Below are 19,750 nucleotides of genomic sequence, written 5' to 3'. Positions count from 1 at the left end.
ATTTAGCTTACAATTTATTGCATATTCATACTCTTGAAAGTTGGAAAGGTGTTGTTGGAAAGGTGTATGATGCGTTAACAATACCATCGGCCACGGTCTTGGGGCTGGCACCTGTGGCACCTGTGGCACTGTGTCTAAATGACGCCTGCCATGTCCTTATTTGGCGACGGTGAGCTCTGTCCAACCACATGGGCTGGGCGGTAGAGCGACGGTCTCGCTTCATGCAGGTCGGCGTTCAATCCCCGCGACCGTCCAAGTGGTTGTGCACCATACCTACCCTCCCCTCCCCCTCCGTCCCATCCCAAATCCTTATTCCGAACCCTTCCAAGTGCTATATAGTCGTAATGTCTTGACGCTTTCTCCTGATAACTCCCTCCCCTCGCCACCAACTATAATATAATCACGTGATCTGTACACCAGTGATGTATATACCAGTTATATATATATACACCTGGGACATGTACACCACGGATATATACACCAGGGAGGTGTATTTCGCTTCCCTGTATATGGAAGTTTATTTTACTGCTGAAGTATATTGTGAATAAAAGTATGCTTGTTGCTTGGTCAGTCAGCAAATGTGAGAGTGATAATAACAATCTGTCCTCAGGTTATGGTCGTCCAAGCCGCGCCCGACCCCTAACACACAAGGTTATGGTCGTCCAAGCCGCGCCCGACCCCTAACACACAAGGTTATGGTCGCCCAAGCCACGCCCGACCCCTAACACACAAGGTTATGGTCGTCCAAGCCACGCCCGACCCCTAACACAGTCACCAACCTCAACTTACAATGTAATGAAAAACATTTTCTCAAATCTAAATCATTATTGCTACATACAGGTATTGTAATTTTGACTTTTAGTTAAGTGTAGGTTAGGCTAGGTTAAATAATATTTTAGTTCTGTTGGCAATTATTTGTATCTGCAATACGCCGCCGAAGCATTTAAAGTTGTGCGATTCGAACACATGTGGTGAGCAGAGCACGGTTCGAGAGATGTTCGAACGCCATCGCTTGCGAGTATCGTGAAAGAGTTTTTCAGTCATAAACAGTAGGTTTGGCGGCTGGTTTAACGAGAATTGTTCCATTGTTTATGCAAATGGGTTGTATATAGATATTCTTTGGATCTGGGCACTGTTGAAATCATTCATGTTGCACACCAAATGACGGCCAGGATTCATTAGACATTTACGTGTTCACCTACGAGACCTGAGCATATTTTCAATCTTGGCGGCTTAGTCTCTGGGACCAGCTTCACGAAGCAGTTCCGCAAGTACTAATGAACGTGTACATGTTTCCTCAATCTTTGACGGCTTTGGTTGCATTTATTAAACAGTTTACACGCATGAAAACTTCCCAATCAAATGTTGTTATTGTTATAAACAGCCTCCTGGTGTTTCGGAGCTCATTAACTGTTTAATAATTGTAAACAAAGCCGCCAAAGATTGAGAAAAGATGTTCAGGTTCGGAAGTACTGGGATAACCGCTTCGTGAATCTGACGCCATTATTAAGCAGTTTACGAGCTCCGAAGCTCTACGAGATTGTCTGTAACAATAATAACCTTAGGTCGAGACGATCTCTTAGCATTTCTAAGCTCAAACTGTTAATACAGACTAAGCTACCTTGGTCGACGAAATATGAAATAAGTGGCCAGATAAATGCTTGGTGAATCGTAGCCAAGACGTGCAACTCCCCATAGCAAGGATGACAACTTGCGTCCCGCCCCGCCATTGGCTCCCGAAAGGTTGGTGGAATATTTTCCGAAGCTTTACAAACGGGTCGAATGTTTTGACGGTACGCGAAAATTTTGATGGGACTAGGCAAACCCAGGCAAGAAATTTGCTCAGCGAGCCCACGTCGGAGACAATCTTTTTGGGCAGTTTAATTTCTTATCAGCGTCAGGAAGATGGGGATATTTGTCCGTCTTGGAGGACTGGTAACTGGAGGACTGTAAGTGTTCCCGGAACGAGTTGTTGAAAGATGGTTTCCCTTGCTCCCAGTTACACACTACAAGACGCCACTGTGTAGGTAGTCATACAAGGTGAGTTATGTTCGTGTCTTGCTGGGAAGGTTCTTTCGCGTCTTCCAGTTGTGAGCGGCGATCAGCAAGGCTGAACTTTGACTTCTGTTACAGAGTAACTTCGGGGGTCCAGGCGGCGTGTGAAGGGCGAAAGACATGGTGTTAGTAATGGTATTAGAGGCCGAGGGGACTCGGTCGGACTTGCACCTGAATGAATTACCGTCTGCTGCCGCTGTTGAGCTCTATAACGTTAAGAGGCACGGAAAATGGCATTACACAAGGTGAGACAATTTTTGTTCCTTGGTAGTGTTATTACCTAATTATTTAAAACTGTTACTCCTCACAGGCTTTGCTCTTGTGACCAAGACAGTAATATGTTAAAACTTGCTGAAAAACACTTTTATAAAATAAAAGATTGTTTAACGCGTTGTCGGCCTTCTGACCCTCATCAGAGCAAGACAAAATTTATTGAAATTCAACAAACTTCAACAGAGCAAGAAATTAAAATGTTTGGCTCTGATGATGGTCACGCGGCCGAAAATGCGTTAACCAATCTTTTTATTTTACAAAGTGTTTTTTTTTTATCATGCTTGAGCATATTACTGTCCTGGTCGCATGAGCAATTTCCGAGCAATGAGAGCCATTTTCAATACTTTTGGAGTCATAAAGAATTAGATAATACTTGCATAGATTATTTTTACCATATTATGCTTGCATCAGGTATAATGATTTGTTCGGAGATATGGGGTTCCAGGGGCTTCAGAGATTTGATCAATATGATTATCACTGTTGTCATCGGGTGACCTTTGATGTATTTGGCACAAAACTGTGCCTTCCAAAGGATACCATATCAACCAGGCTGTGACTCATACGTCAGGCTACGAGCAGCCGCGTCCAACAGCCTGGTTGATCAGTCCGGCAACCAGGAGGCCTGGTCGACGACCGGGCCGCGGGGACGCTAAGCCCCGGAAGCACCTCAAGGTGAGGTTCATAGGCGTGCTGGGGTTGTTAGTATTATCACGGGGTAACATGGGGTGTGGGACCTGCGTCGGGGCCGTCAACGCCAGATGGTTACTCGCAGTAATTATCATAATAGTCTGTGTGTGAGAATTAATCGCCTCGCTGTGCCTGCAGGGTCGAGCTCCCGTTCTCTCACTTTTGTGGGTGATGAGTGTGTATGAACACACTGCCGCCGCCACCACTAATACAACCATAATTCTCAACCATAAAGCCCACCCTCATAGCCACCAGATTACCACCCGTCTACCACAGCACCAAGACTGTTCTCAACCACATCCTACTACCACTACCACAGAACCCGACCTCTAACACAACTCCTGCCACTAAAATCGCCTTCCACAACACAGAAAACGGTGTATTAAAACACCTGAACCTAACCTAATCGAACGTGTAGAAAACGTAAGTTTTTTTTCAGTAGCTATGATTTACATTATCTATGATTTGATGAGCTATGATTTCAGTAGCTATGATTCCCCGCGGCCTGGTCGAGGACCGGGCCGCGGGGACACTAAAAAAAGCCCCGAAATCATCTCAAGATAACCATCTCTCAAGATACAGGATATCATATATTGTCCGTTCGAGATTTTGGCGTCGAAATTTGACAAGACAGGTTGCCACAATAACCTGTAACCTTCAGCTGTCAGCCCTCCACCACCTGCCCTTGTGCCACCCCTCTACTCACCTATCACGCCGCTGCCGACGATGGAGTTGATGTAGTTGAAGGAAGTGAAGGAGATGGAGCTCTTCTCCCTCTTGGGGTCATCGTCCCCCTCGTAGCCGGCTAGGCCGGGTGGGATCTTGGGTGGCTCGTCCGGCGTCGCTAGCTGGGGGGAGAGGGTGGTTTGTGAGAGGGATGGTTTGTGAGAGGGGGGGAAAGGGGGGTGGTTTGTGAGGGGGGGGGAGGGGTTGCTGGTCAACCTGTCCTCCCAATAGAACGTCGCATTTTGACGTATACTTTACCCAAGGCCAAAAAATTGTCGTACTAGAAAATGGTAGCAGCTCTCGACATTGTCATACTGTCCCGTCTACTGTTTTGGGTCCTCTGGTAGGTTAGGATAAGGGTACTTTAGCACGACATTTTCTTGACGCTTGGAAATCTTAGGAGGACGGGCTGTGCTGGTTTAGGGAAGTGAGGTTGGTAAGAGAGCTGAGGGAATTGTTTTGACATGCCTCACACTGTAGTCAGAGGTTTCCATTAATTGTAAACATGTTGTGGCTGTAAAATTCTTACACTCAAGTAGACTATCACTGCGTCTCGCCATGTATGGTCAGTTGACTTTGCTAGCGTGGCTGAGCTGGTTAGTGTAGGGTGTGTTTGTGTATGGTGGGGGGGGGGGGCAATATAGCAAGTTGTTAGCGTTGGGGTGGGTGGTTAGTGTGAGTTAAATGATTAGTGGTTGGGTATCTGGTTTGTGGTGTTGATTGGTAATGGTTATTAGTCAATGTCTTTTTTGGAGAAATGTTAAATATTCAAAGATAGTTAACCGCCATATAGTTAGTTATCGGCGAAAACTATTTAATGTTAAATTTTGCTTCCTTGTTTGTTATAAAGAGTAAATCATTTCAGTATAGGTATAAATATTGCATAGACACTATTGCATTTATTGCAAGTAGTGACCTTATGACATGACCTGCATGTATAAACACGGTGATTGAATCGTCAGTTCACTGGTAGACTGCTTCATCTGAACTATAGATCACCTCTGGCCTGTTTTCTAATGTATTTTGAAGCGGGTATGGTAGTGACTCTTGCAGCGGGGTATCGTTTTGTGTAATTAATGTGCATGCCTCCCTTTACACATCAAACATTACTCGTAGAGTCCAGCTTGTGACCTGCAGGCGAATATAGACCCAAGACATTAAGAGTTTTCTGCTGAGCAGTCTTAGCAATGACCGCAGGAACTGAACTGTCTTAAGAAAAGCGCAAAGCCATTACGACTATATAGCACTTGGAAGGGATTAGGATAAGGATTTGGGATGAGGGGGGGGGGAGGTTTAAGGGGAATGGTGCCCAACCATTTCGACGGTTGGGAATTGAACGCCGACCTGCATGAAACGAGACCGTCGTTCTACCGTCCACCCCAAGTGGTTGGACAGCAATGACAGTAGTAAACAAATGTTACACATACAGCTGCTATCTAAAGTCTGCAACAACCGTTACACATACAACATACATTACACATGCAACAACTGTTACACATACAGCTCCTCTCAAGTCTGCAGTAGTTGGTAGATGTATATATTTTGGTGTGGTGTCCAGCAGGCAACACGTGTAACTTGGATCACGGTACTGGACGGTGTCTTCTACACAAAGTAGTCTGGTTGTACTTCAGGTGGGGATACTTTTTGAGCCCGTCACTGTCCATTCAGTAGCTCTTGTGCCTAGGGCGACCAGAAGTGTGGGTTCGATCCTATTGTAAGCCTTCAATATTTTCCCGTGTAACTCTGGTTTTGTGGTCTCTTTGTGGCTCGGTTTAATGTTGAGTCCATTTTGACCATTTGCCACTTCGTAATAAATGTAACGGTTTTGCCTAACCAGAAAGGTGCTAACCCAAGCAACCCACTTAAACTATGTATAGAAAACTTCAATATTGAATTAATATTTGCTAATAAGTGAAAAATTGAGAGGACCGTGGGTGGGAATAGCTAGTGTGGGCGCAAGAGTGCAAGTGTCAGGACACTCGTGAAACTCCAACTACATCGGGTCATGTGTAACTACTTCCCGATGCCTTGATAAATAAATTGAACCTGGCAATGGGGTGTAAGTGAATCCCGGGTGGCGAACGCCGTAGAGTTGTGCACGCTGTGGTTGTTCGCTAGGCGGCCTTGTTCACCTGTTGGCATAGTTATATTGCTTTCCAACTCCGGGCCTGGGACCAGAATTGTTTGGTGATAACTTGGCTCCGTCAGGCTGTTTGCAGCGGCCCGCAATCCCGTGTGTCAATTACAACCTGGCAAGTCTGGCAATCCCTGCAGGATGGTGGAATAATTCCTGCTGGTGTACCGGCCTACACACGCCCCCAAACACTTTCCTTGATTGTGGGGACTCGGTTGTATTTACTAAACAGTTTACGGGCTTTGAGACTTCGCATCTCGAGGCTTTTATTGTTACAGCTCTTCGAAGGTCAAAAGCGGTTTCATAAATGGAAATTAGGCCGCAATGATTGAGGAAAGATGCGTTTCATAAATGGTTGATTACCTGGCTAGAGTAATCGTGGACAAAAACATTGCCACATATCAATGATGGTGTCTTGTAGTGCCTTTGCGAGCACAGTGTCTTGAAAAGTGTTCAATACAGTAGTGTTCAATACTACTGTCATCCGCCCTAGTTTCCTGTCCTTGTGCAATAGGCGCTGCCCCTCTGTTCCTATTCTTGTGCAATATGAATACCATTTTCCCAATTACTGGGGTGACTCTTGTATCCTCTTTATCTGTGAGCGGTAGTGGGAAGTTGAGGGGAGACTGAGAAGGGTCCCTATAGCAACTAGCACGGACCGGAGGGTATTATGGTACCATTACTGAAGGACGATATGGTATAGTTATACCCCATACCCCCTGCACCTTGTGCACGCGCTCTCCATCCTTATTTCCATGGGGGTCATGGGAACATAGGGCGAAGGGACGTTGTGTGGGAGCTCTTTTTTTTTTTTTTTTTTTGCTTGAATCTCTTTCAAATGTCTTTTTTCACAAATTGCTTTTGATGACTTCACGATAACGAGGGGTATGAGGGCAGGTGTGGTGTGGGGGGGGGGTACTGTGTGGCACACCTGTTGGGAGTCGACGCGTGGCACACCTGGCGGGGGGGGGGTCAACGCGTGTGTGCTAACATAGCTCAGTAAAGTACGGCCTTGTTCCTTGGTGTTATCGGGAGGTCGCCTGGGCGAGGGAGCGACGGCAGTGGAGACTTTCTTCAGACTCCAGAAAGAAAAAAAGCTAATTAAATTTCCCGCGCGCGCCAAATTCTGAAAAGCTGAGCAGCCTGGCGGGAGGAAAAAGGGTTCCGGTGTATTGTTGGAAACTTTTCTGTTTCCATGTCTAATTTTATTGTAATTTTCATGTGCTTAATTTATTTTTTTATCAATATTACTTCATATTTTAGTTTTAGATCTATTGAATTTTTTGTTTACAGATATTTAAGAAATGACTTTGTGTAGCTTTTTTTAAATCAACGCTATTATACACTACAGTAATTATTTGTTGAAAGCTTTTACCTGTGGAACTTGTTCTCATGACGAAGCCACCTTTCATCTGCATGTACCAACCTTCCTCTTTCCATTGCTTCTCCATCTCATTCAAAGGCCTTTCATAACTTCTGCCTCCCCCCATTCATAGCCTCTGCCGCCACCCGCTTTCATAACCTCTCTTGCCCCTCTTAAATGCGAAACCACTGTTCTAATCAAAATACGAGACAGACTAAGTATGGTTCGTGTTCTATGAATCTCAAATGTGGTCCTGTTTGGCTACATGGCTATCTTCCTTCCGACTCAATAGTTGAGGAATTGAACAAAGATACTAGGCTTAACACCGAAATTTTGTATTGTTTATATCATCAATAAGTCTTTATACGGCGCCAGATACTCGCCAGTCAATCAATCCATCCTATCCAATATCCACCGTTTCCCATTCTGTCCCATGTCTCTCCTGTTTCCTTTCCCTCTTATTGGCTATTCCCTCGCCCTCCCCTATCTACATTTCTCTTATATTTCTAACTATTACTTTTTTTTTCTCTGCCTTTATCTCTCCCCCTCCATTCATTGTTGCATCCAACCCCTCCGTGGCTGCGGGAGCCGTTAGTTTTATCTGTCCAACAAAGACTGCTTGTTGTCCCCTGGAACACCAGGCGTCTCGGTCCCTGGGCCCCTGGTAGGTGCTGGGTGTCCCTGGAAGACCAGTCGCCTGGCGTCTGGGTCCCTGGTAAGATTCAAATATTTAGTTATGACTTTGCAAAGCGAGCGTAAGAGCTTTGTCTTGTCTCCTTCTCTTGACCTTCTCTATTTTTTCCCTCCAACTTTTTCTTTTATTATCCCCATCCTATCTATTTCTCTCTCTCTCTCTCTCTCTCTCTCTCTCTCTCTCTCTCTCTCTCTCTCTCTCTCTCTCTCTCTCTCTCTCTCTCTCTCTCTCGCTCTCAGGGACGAAGCCTAGTAGGCTGGTGTAATAGAGGGGAGTGACAATAGTAGGTATCAGAAGGGAGACGATAGATGACGTTTGGGGGCGAGACCAAGAGCGCTCAGCAGCATCGCAACACTCGCAGCAAAGTTAATAAAACCCAACTTGTACTGAGCAACCGTAAGTGAATGAGTGTGCGGGGAGCGAGCGCTTGAGCAGAAGGCAATAGAGCCCCTTTACCTGTGGCTGGGAGGCTGGGGGCGCCGTGTCCTCTAGGATGTAGGTTCTCTCGTTGACCGGGAAGGCTGATGGAGACGTCATGACGGTGGTGTTGACTTCAGCTGGAGACGAGACTTGCCTGACGTCTACGATGTCTCTTGCACACTATATGAGCGTTCACGGATGGGTTTTTATCACCCCCCTCGAGCGACAGGATGATAGGATTTGAGTTTATTGCAAGTTGTGTGGTCGCTGGTGCTGTGGGAGGTGGTCCGGCCGGGCGAGGTGGGCAACCAGAGTCATCATGGCTGGTGCAGAGGTTGTGTTTAAGGTTAGGTACAGTTGCCTCTGAGGTCTTGATTACCGAGTGATGGCTTGGTGACGTGCCTGGCGAGGCTTCCTCAAGCAGCTGTCACGGTGCGGAAGGTTGACTTTGACCATCTGCAAGTAAGAGCAAAAGAGTTAGTAAACTGAAGTAATGAGAGCAGCTACAAGTGAGGGGGGAGACGGGGAATGGTTGCGATAGTGAGGAAAAGAGCGAGGTGGGTGAGTGAGTTAAGGGGGGAAGATGGAGCCAAGTCTATTTCTCCTTGAAACCAGCAATTTATTTTTCTGACAGATCCATTGGGTGATGTCGCAGTAAGCCTCGGCCAATCAGGGCTAAGCTAGGAGCCTCAAAAATGGAAGGCCAGTCGTGCAGAAACTCTTGAGCTGGTGTTCTGGTTTGTTCCCCCTCCCCCTTCCCCCTTCCCTCCCTCCCCCCACTCCCCTTCCTTCCCTCCCCCCACTTCCTGAGTCGCCCCACCACCAGGCCAGGAGTGGCTGGCCCCTCTCCCCGACCACCCCCACCGTTGCTGTTACTGCTATTGTTGCTGGTATTAAATTTTCTTAGTATTACTATTTTAACTATCGTTTGCTATTGTTACAAGTAGTATTGGTACTCCTATTACCACTAATACAACTGTTGCCACTGCTACCATATGCTGTCAAAGTAACTTCTACTTTCATCACCAATATTGGCAGATTTGCTCTTGTTACTATTGATACGTTAATATGATTACTCTGAATAGTGACTGTATCAATGAGAAAATCCGCAGGAACCGTGATGAGGATTCGAACCCATGCAGAGGGTGTTCCCCCCCCACACGCTCTGGCGACTAGACCACGACATGGTCAATAGGATTGCAACCTGGAGTTCTACTGAACACACCAGGGTTTCCTGAGGCTTCCACTGAAGCCGGGCAAGGATTTTTCACACAATCTCCCCTCCCCCTCCCACGCACTCTGGCTGTCGTCTAAGAATGTTCTACCTCTGACGCTCCTCAGAGGTAGAACATTCTTAGACAAGTCGGTCATCTAGGAACGTTCTACGTTTGAGGAGCGTCTGAGGTAGAACATTCTTAGATGACAGCCAGAGTGTATGAGGGGTGGGGGGATTGTGTGAAAATCCTGGTCCGGGCTTTAGTGGAAGCCTCTGACAACCCTGGTGTGTTCAGTAGAACTCCAGGTTGCAATCCCTTTGACCATGTCGTGGTCTAGTCGCCAGAGCGTTTGCGTGGGAACGCCCACTACATGGGTTCGAATCCTCAATACAGCTCCTACGGATTTTCTTGGATACTATTACTACCATTGCTACTTCCGTTATCTCCATCACTATTGCTACTAGTACCCTCGATACTGTTTCTACTTTTTTAGTATTTTTTTCCCACTTTTCCTCTTCTGTTTTTGGCTTTCCCTTAACCCCTCATCTTGGCATGGATGGTAATAGTGGTAGCAGTGATGGTGGTGGGTGGCAGTGGCTGAGGGACTCGACTCGATGGTGATTACAGCAGTTTTGGGAGGGTAAAGAGGATGGGGGCATTGGAGGAATGTCAGAGGTTGGTGGGATGGCAGGCAGGCAGGGAGAAAGGCAGGGACATTAAGGGAGGATAAAAATGAGTGGCGGAGGGTGGTTGTGGAGAGGAGCTGGACACTGAGATAGTAAGTTCCCAGACTGTGATGGCGTCCCACAGGGGAAGCTGCCAGTGAGTGAGAGAAGCTATCATCTCGTCTGTTGTGATGCTTCTCATACACGTAGCATCACTTACCACCACGTGAACGATGTAAGAGTCCACTGAGCCAAGTGGGGCTCTAATTGTTACTCGTCTCGACACTTGTCTTGGTATAACACTCGTGCTGGTTAGGTAGCTACGTGCCTCTTGAATGACCTTACCTCTAGCTCCAGGCTCTCTTGTTCCCCAGCTTATGACCTCTACACACAGATGCACTCGCATCTGTCTGGAACCTGCACGAATTGTTTAATATTGTAAATCGCGATTGTTGACACATCAACTTGTCTAGTTCAAACTAATGCAGTTGGTTTGAATTATCTAATCCTTTACGTGGCAATTGTCAGTTTAATTTTCTCCCTTGTGTGTGGCCATAACGTGTTATCTTGATGCCTGGGAGCCGAGTGTGTGTGTGTGTGTGTGTGTGAGGTATCACTGTGATCATCTTCCTGGTAACAGCAAGTGCGGTGAGAAAACTGTGGCTGTAAAACTCTACCGGCCACTGTGGTCTCCAGGGAGACGAGCAGGTCATGGTAGCCACGCTCCTCCCTCTGTGTGTGTGACCAGCGGGTCTACCATGGTGATGGTCGTCACACCATGGATTAACATAATTATTACATCAATAGTAACAACGATTTAAAGAGGCAATCGAATCACGCGCAGGGAAACGGGAAAAAACACGGATAACGGCGACGAAGTAGAAAACAATAAAATGGCCTCTTACCAGAATGTGTAGAGGGTAGGGTAGGAGTGGGGGGGGGGGGGGGTCCATAGAGATGCTGCATCAACACCTCCGTAACCATGACGACTCCCATCACTTGAGGTGATCAATATCTGACAACTGTACAGGGTTCAGTACTTTGGTCCATTCACAACAGAGGGAGGCCTGGTGTGCCGCCCGCATCAGAGGGGCGGGTGGGAATACCGTCCACACTAGCAGGGGGGCGGGGGGTGTTGTGGGGTCTCCACAGTGCTGGGGGGAGGGAGGGGGAGCGAGCGGGTATACCCTCCATACCAGGGGAGGGGAGGAGTCAGTCTTACGTTATTGATATTATATTAGTGCTGATAATCCCAGTGATAATTGTTATTTTAATCGTAACTGAGAATAAACACCACAATACTCTATTCCTTCGTCTCCTTCCTTCCCCTTCTTTCTTCCCTCCCTCCCCATTCCTACCTCAGCGTACTCTGGAGACGTTTAGGGGGGGAGGGACAATAATGCCCAGTCTTGCAACCTCCCCCCCCCCCTCACTGCTCTTCACCCTTAGCTCACTATCCTCTGCTCTACCGCCCCCTAGAGGAACAACCAATATGTCTTTCACACCTGGAACACTGTACCTGGGAGGAGAGGCGGAGAGAAAGGGAAACAGGGTGGGGGGGAGACCCGGGCATCGCTGGGTAGCCCGTTTAGTTGCCTGATAGAGCGCAAAGCCTAGTGGGCTTGTATGGCATGTATGTACAGTTATGCTGAAAGGTTCTCTTGAATTGTAAATATACTGCTGATTATACACTATATACCATTACCAACAATATATTAATGTAGGTAGTGTATAGTGCTCTCGCCTGCACCAGGTGTTGACAGAGCCGTCGCCTCAGAAGGCTGTTGTTGTTGTTATAGATTCAGCTACTCGGAACAAGTTCAAGTAGCACGGGCTATGGTGAGCCCGAAGTGGACTTCAGAAGGCTGCTGTACGTAAGTAACAGTGAAGTGTTGGTGTCTCGCCCTCCCTGGCCATACCTCACTATAACCACACCTCAGATGGTCAGCCGCTGTGAACGGGGCTCCATCAGCTGGCCCAGAGGCGGGCGAGTCCTCAAGTGTCCACTAAGGTGAGGGGGAAGGAACACAAAGGAATCTTCATATTAACGCTGTTATATCGAGTGGTGGAACACGCATACGAGGAGGGAGGGGGGGGGGAGTGTTTGGAGAGGTGTGGAGGAGAGGGAGGGAAAATATAATGGGTGTGTCAGTAATAAGGGAGAGGGATGGTGGGTGTGGGGAGGGATGGTTGGTGGGAGAGTTGGCGTCACGCCACATAAATAATTAACTAATGGCAACACAAGACAGGCTTCCCAGGCACTCTTAATATCGTGCTCAGAGCCCACGATGACGAGTATTGTTGAGCCCCGTTGGTGTGTTGTGGCAGGGGTGGGGAGTTGGGGTGATAGGGTAGAGGTCTTGGGGTGGGGTGGTTGAACTAGCTGGTGGTCCTGAAATGTTAACGATTCGTGGCAGACTCTGGAGTGGGGGTGTGGGGAGGGGTGTGGGGGGAAAAGCAGAGGGTATCGTACTGTTAACATGCTCGCTCACACTCGCCTTGTGTGCGAAACGTCTCGACATGCCTCTGTAGACCAGAAGCCACACATAAACCAGCACACTCTAGGCTACAAACACACAGTTCCCACCAGTGTCCGTGGCACATTTCAGTCTCCCAGGAGCGAACGCTGGTAATTAAATCATTAAGCCATTACCCGAGCCACTAACAGGTCAGTTAAGGGGGGCACAGTTTGGGCACCGGGGCATCCAGGCATTTACAATCATGATTGGTTTAGCACAAGTTCACACACGTTGACTAATTTTGTACGGAGTTACTTTGAGGGCGTGACACTGTGTTTACCGCGGGGACAAAGTTTATCATTAGACAATACGGTGTAATAATTTTAGTATAATTTCGTGGAAGACGTAATGCAGTATGATGCATTAATGATTAAACTATTATGTGTGGGAACTTGTATGGCAGCCAACAGTTAATTGTACAAGTGTCTTGACTTGTCTGTTTACAAGCCATCACATCCACTTTATTATTGAGCTTCTCTCCCCTACACACACACACACACACACACACACACAGGCTTCAGTGTGCTCTCTATTGCGCTTCTTTATTTTAATGGTGCTGATACTTCGAATGAAACTGTCAGCTACTAGCTGACAATCTACATAAACTCGTATGAAGCCTGACCCCCTACTAACTCATTTATTTGACGAACTTGTTAGCATCCATGAAGAATAAACTGTGTTCCCTTCTCCTACTGTTAAGGTATTTCCAGTCCCTGAAGTTTTTGTCGGTAAAAGTCCCATCACCAGTGTCGGCTGTTGTTGCCTCTGAGGGAATATCCTAAATGTTTTCACATTCGATCCTTTATGGGGCGAGGGCGCAAGAGTTTATCAGTTAAACAGTGCAGGAGGGAGAGGAGGGAAGGTAAGGAGAGAGGGAGAGAGAGAGGAAGGGAGGGGGGGGGAAAGAGAGAGGGAGGGGGCAAATAGGTCACCTACAGAGTGGTAAGAGTGCATTACTCTGGAGTGACTTGTGCCTTAATGGCAAGAACATGTAAGGAGAGGGGGGGGGGGGGGAGGGACGTGGAAGAGGAAAGGACGAATAAAGATGGGGATATAAGAGAATGGAAGATACCACGACAGTCTGAGGATGGGTGACGATAAGGGTAAAAGAGCAAGAGGTGGACGGAATCATGATGAGCAGGGACAGAGTAGACGCAGACACACAGGCAGGCAGGTTTAGGCTGGTTTATACAGTGGTTTAGGCAGACACGTAGGTAGGTATATAGGCAGGCTTGCTGGTTTATTATGGGAGGCAGGCCGGGAGGCAGGCCGGGAGGCAGGGAGGGGTGGACGGGGAGGCACACAATAGATGCAAGAGAAAGGCTTCGCTGGAGGCACCAGGGACAGCTAAGATTGCGACTCCTGCCTCGCCACACGCCTCTATCACAGCGGGAGGGAGGCAGAGTCTGGCCAGGAGTTTGGCACCACGTACACCACGCCAGCTGACTAAGAGGTGACCAGAGCTTGGCTATACAAAGCGCCGCCTATAGGAAAGATGCCCTAAACGGTTGCAGGAACACAAGCAAGGAAATAGCTTCAGGGAAAGATGTGAAGAAAGCCCCACTCTCAGACCAGATGTCTCTGGGGCCAGATTCACAAAGCACTTACGAACATGTACATCTTTAATCAATCTTTGGCGGCTTTGTTTACAATTATTAAACAGTTAATGAGCTCCGAAGCACCAGGAGGCTGTTTATAACAATAGCAACAGTTGATTGGGAAGTTTTCATGCTTGTAAATTGTTTAATAAATGTATCCAAAGCCGTCAAAGATTGAGGAAAGTTGTAAACGTTCGTAAGTACTTTCGTAACTGCTTCGTGAATCTGGCCCCCGGTTACTAAAGCAGGCAGCGGAAACACGACATGTACCACTTGCTAATGTATTGAACTCTGGAGAAATTCCGGCTTGTGCTAATATAAAAGGAAAAAAAAGTTGAGTAAAATAAGACTCTACAACAAAGTTTTCCCCTAACACACACCTCATAACACTTGGAGCATGGAACACTAGGAGCATAGAGCATTCACAACACTGTAAATACCAGCATATGATCCTTTGCAGTTGTTGGCGTTGATGTGTTATATGTACCAAATTTTCTGCAGGTAACTACTAGCCTATAGTCAGCATGTGCTCTTCCGACCGACATATATTAGTTCAGCAACAGGTGGATTGTACATTTTGTCTTCGGCGAATACAAAAGTACATATTTAGAGCAGCCATATCATAGGCCAGTGACTGATAATGCCAGTCACTTTGCGTCTGGAGTCCAGTGTTGGATATACTGGGTACAAGCTCTCTAGCGCTGGTCACTCCTCATATACACACTTCAGAATTTTTATACAATTTTTTTCAAATCTTTTGTAATGGTTTTGGCAAGTTTGACAAGTTTGTTTTCTTAGAATCTAGATAAATTTCCCCCATTCTTAATTCATTGGAATATGAAGGCAGGAAATAAATGATAGAAGGAATGAGGGGAAATGTCGATGATAGTGGATAACAGGAAGGGCCGTCAAGGGTGAGTGATGAATGGAAAAGGGAGGGAGTAATCAGAGATAAGGGAGAGAAGAAATGATGGAAGGAAGAACTATAAGTTAGGGTTACCTAGGGCGAGCTAGGGGGTAACCCCCACCACCCATCGCCCCAAAGACCCGTCGACTTGGGGCAGATAATATCACGCTGTAAGCCCCTTTGATCATGTTTTAGTGTCAAGGTATAATATTACCTCCATGAAGCTCCTGGCAAGGGGAGCGGCATATTAGAGGAGAGAGGAGCAAAGGAGCTAGATATCAAAGAAGAGCTCGAAGCAAGAAGAGAGAATTTCCGAGATGGTGGTGATGATGTAGGATGTTAAGGTAACGTCATGAGCTGAAGGATGAAGGGGTTATGGCCTGGATGGTGCCTCAGGGCCAGGTCGCCGCCTCCAGCCAATCTCTTAAAATGCCCTTGTTCCACCGCCCGCGATATACTAGAAGTAGGTATTGGAAAACATTCAACTGGCTGTATGAAGGCTCTGGCCCACAGATGGCTCCAGCTTCAGCCTGTACCTGTGTGGCTGTTGCCTCACGCAAGTACACATCAATAACCAGTCTGTGGTGTAATGGTGTAGCACGCTCGACCACACTCTCCCCCGATTTCGGCTGGATTGGAGCCTTTGGCAGGAAATCTGGCTTGGTCAGGTCGTGTGCCAGAGAAAATTAGTTGTGTAAGGTTTAAGATGAGCTATGTAAAGGAAAGTTCAGAGCCAGGTAACAAGAGCCAGAAGCCGTCTACTCCGGTAACCACCTGGGTAAAATATTTAAAATATAATAGAGCAGTTTTTTTTTTACATGAATGGGTACTAGAACAGACGACTGCCGACTCCTGTTAGCAGGCTGAGAGCTTTTCCTTTCCATAGCTCATGGTAAGCCTTACCCTCTAGGTCCCTGGAATAGGACCCGCCAGTCGTGCAACAACCAGGTACCAGAGCCCTATTGGCTGAACCTATATGTACAGTTAAGGACTGGTTGTTAGTCAGGGTTCAAAGTGCGCCTTTGTAGATCCTTAGGCGTTAGCGTGAGGGAATGGAGCCTAAACACGCTGCGACATTCGACACTGATGTTGACTAGTAAATACAATACATGAGCGCTGCTAATACAAGTTACACAGTTGCAAAATTGGCGAGCAATTCTGGCCAATTAGCGCCCGGTGTTGCTTTCACACACTAATTGATCCTGGTCGGTATTAATTATTAGGGAGTAACTAGTGTACAGATAGTTATCGTGGAAGCTGGAAAATATATGGCATAGCTTCATAGCAGCAGCAGTAGAAGCAGAATGGGGACGGCAGATACCGAAGAACGTGGGGGGGGGGGATGATAGTGCGGTCAGCAGGTAAACACCAGCTGACCGTACTGTAAACACAGAACGTGCAGCTAAACAGCAGAACGTGCGGTTTAGCTGCACGTTCTGTCTGGATGTTGGATGAATCTTGGCCAAACTGATCTAGAGTGGTGTAATACGTGGCGGGCTGTCCACCTCGCTGACACTGTGTGTGTGCTTAGCAGCGGTAACTAGGGTAAACTCCCTTTCCTGTGTCATGTTTATTATTGTATACAATCCTCATTAGGGCTTTACAGTTCAAATAAACGCGTACGTACTGACATGCACAATGTCAGGTTTTCTATATTTTCTACCACAGGCGTGGCTACACATTTACAATGCTAACCAGCATATTTACATTTTCTTGTCCTCCATGGGCAGGGTTAACACCACTTCGCTATAGACTAGCACATAGTGTAGCGCCACCTCGCTATAGACTAGCACATAGTGTAGCGCCACCTCGCTATAGACTAGCACTGTTCACTTTAATATCACTGTCCATAGTAGGAGTCCGGGACTTCTGCTCCTAGCACTTCTCCCAGAGTTACATGGAAGAAATGTATAATGCAAGTACAAAACTGGTAACTTTGATAACTGTAACTAAAAGTTGCTGTGGCCACACTGAAATGTTACCAAGCTGGGTAACATTTGATCTCCTGGGCATCAAAGGATGAAGAATCCGATATTCTTATTAAGATATAGGCTTTTGGCAGCTTTCTGTTTTTTATATTAAAATGTTGTGGGGGGAATATTGTTAACTGATAACGAAAGAGCATTTTATCTTTTCAAGAAGCGCGGAGGATTTGGTGGTGAAAATGTAGTGATGGTGTTGGTTATTGTAGTGATAATGGTGGTAGTGACGATCATTACAAAATAATAACTACAGTACAGTAGTTATAATTTTTAATACGCAGGTTAAGCAGCAGATAAGTTTTGACTCAAGTCTTAGAGCGTTCCCTTCCCACCGTTATTCTTAAGCCTTTCTGTATTAGTTTCCGCCTGGAACTCGATCCTCCAATTGGTTTACAACCAGGTCCCCAATTACTGTTGGGTGAACAGGGGGCGAACAGTTAAGGATCTGTGCCCAGTCGTCCCTCACTGTAAAGAACTCGATCCTGGACTGGCATAGCTCGCGAAGTGTGTTGTTGTGTGCATATAACCACTACACAAGACTATATGTATAACCTGTGCTCCGTCTCTCCCTTACGGGCTCACCGTAGCCCGTGCTACATGGACATTCCGTTCAGAGTAGCTAAATCTAAAACAGCGCGCACACACACACACACACACACACACACTCTCGTCTCTCTCTGTCTCTCTCTGCCCCCATTCGCTTGCGTTTGTATTCACAAATCTGGATTTAGGAATGTATGTCCTAATGTTTTCGTATATGGAAGTTAGGAAGACTAGGGGGCGTGTGTTTGGGGGGTGGGGGAGGGTCCATGCAAAGGGTGAGGTGCTGGGAGATTGGGAAGGGGGTGAGGGGGGAAGAGCGGATGCGGTCACCTGTTGATACCTTCCTCCCTCCCTCCCTCTCCCTCCCCTCCCTTCTCGCCTTCCCTTATTTATTGGCCACCTGTAAGAAGCCATCCCTCCCCCCCCCCTTCCCCACAACCCACCCTTTACACACACAATCTGGGAGATACTGAATGCGTTGCCAGGGAGTGTTCACAACCGAGCCTGAGCCGCTCCCATTGTTAGAAGAAGAGATGGCCCAAGATGAGACTAACGGATACAGAAGTGACAGCAGAGGTGGTAATAAAATGGTAAACACTGGATGATGCTAAAGCAGTTGAACCAGACCGTCCACGGTGTGGAAATAGACGAAATGTTCACACGGAATACCACCAGAAGGTGACGTGGGTGGAAGCTGGACACTCAGACGAGTCATAGAGGTGTTGGACAGTTGTCTTTCAGCGTGAGAGTAGTGGGGATTGGGATGAACAAAAGCGCACACTTGTGGAAGTAAACACTATTCATAGCTTTAATACTAGGTATGATAGAGAAGGGCAGGAGTCACTGCTTCGAACAACCGAAGACAAGAAAGGCGAGATCCCAGAGCCAATGCTCGAACGTTCAGACAAAAATAGGAGAGTACAAATAGGTAAGTACACGCACGCGCAACCTCCCACATTCACGCACACTCGCTCACACACACTCACTAGGTGAGTATGGAATGGGGGTACACTCAATTCATATAAATGAAATGCATTAGCAAGCGATGAGGTAGACTCTATACACATTTTCCAATGTAGACATGATAGAACCAGAGGCTCAGGAACCTGTACACCAGTTGGTTGACAGTTGAGAGGCGGGACCAAAGAGCCAAAGCTCAACCCCCGCAAGCACAACTACGTGAGTACACGGCTGTAATACAATCGCCCAGAAGTATGGGTGGCAGAAGGTAGGACTGTAATAGGAGATCCCGGGTTAGATTCCCAAGCGGGACAGAAATGGTTAAGAATGTCTTTCACCTAATGTACCCGTTCACCTAGCAGTGAACATCCCCTCCCCCCCCCCGGCAACGGGAATTGTTTAATAAACAACCTTGGTGTGTGAAGAAACTATCGACCGAACAGCGGCCAGTGACCAGTGGCAACTACCCGTCCCTGTGGCGTACCTGGCGTGGTACGCACCGTACCTGTGGCGTACCTGGCGTGGTACGCACCGTACCTGTGGCGTACCTGGCGTGGTACGCACCGTACCTGTGGCGTACCTGGCGTGGTACACACCGTACCTGTGGCGTACCTGGCGTGGTACGCACCGTACATGTGGCGTACCTGGCGTGGTACACACCGTACCTGTGGTGTACCTGGCGTGGTACGCACCGTACCTGTGGCGTACCTGGCGTGGTACACACCGTACCTGTGGCGTACCTCAGAATCACGCATGCTTACCTATCGGTGTCCAGGAGAAAGTGAGGCCAAGCTCCTGAGGCCCCGCTTGCTAGCCTTCGTCCACCTGTTGCGTCATGACGGAACTTTCCTTAGCTGGAAGGTTTTTGTCAATTTTGAGTTTAAAGTTGAGGTGGTGAATAACACCTAAGCCACGTACACGAGACGGTGAATAACACCTACACAAGCAACAGGTCCCAGCACACAGTTCTGGTCACCGTGTCGGCTCCAATAGTCGATTGTACCCGA

General features: G+C 47.3%; 1 protein-coding gene across 1 annotated transcript in view; it reads right to left on the bottom strand.

Annotated features, from left to right (window-relative positions):
* Positions 1-19,750, bottom strand: part of LOC138349772 (putative sodium-coupled neutral amino acid transporter 11) — a 39,596-nt gene that overhangs the window by 5,669 nt on the left and 14,177 nt on the right. Inside the window, exons 2-3 of the mRNA XM_069305747.1 lie at positions 8,389-8,808; positions 3,722-3,863 (exon numbers count right to left, since the gene is read on the bottom strand). Coding sequence (XP_069161848.1) covers positions 3,722-3,863; positions 8,389-8,469 — 223 coding nt within the window. The 5' untranslated portion in view covers positions 8,470-8,808. The remainder of the gene's footprint in view (positions 1-3,721; positions 3,864-8,388; positions 8,809-19,750) is intronic.

This window comes from Procambarus clarkii, chromosome 56 (genome assembly GCF_040958095.1).
Source record: "Procambarus clarkii isolate CNS0578487 chromosome 56, FALCON_Pclarkii_2.0, whole genome shotgun sequence".
Classification (NCBI taxonomy): domain Eukaryota; kingdom Metazoa; phylum Arthropoda; class Malacostraca; order Decapoda; family Cambaridae; genus Procambarus; species Procambarus clarkii.
Note: the sequence above shows the minus strand (reverse complement) of the source record. Positions and strands in the feature narration are given on the sequence as shown.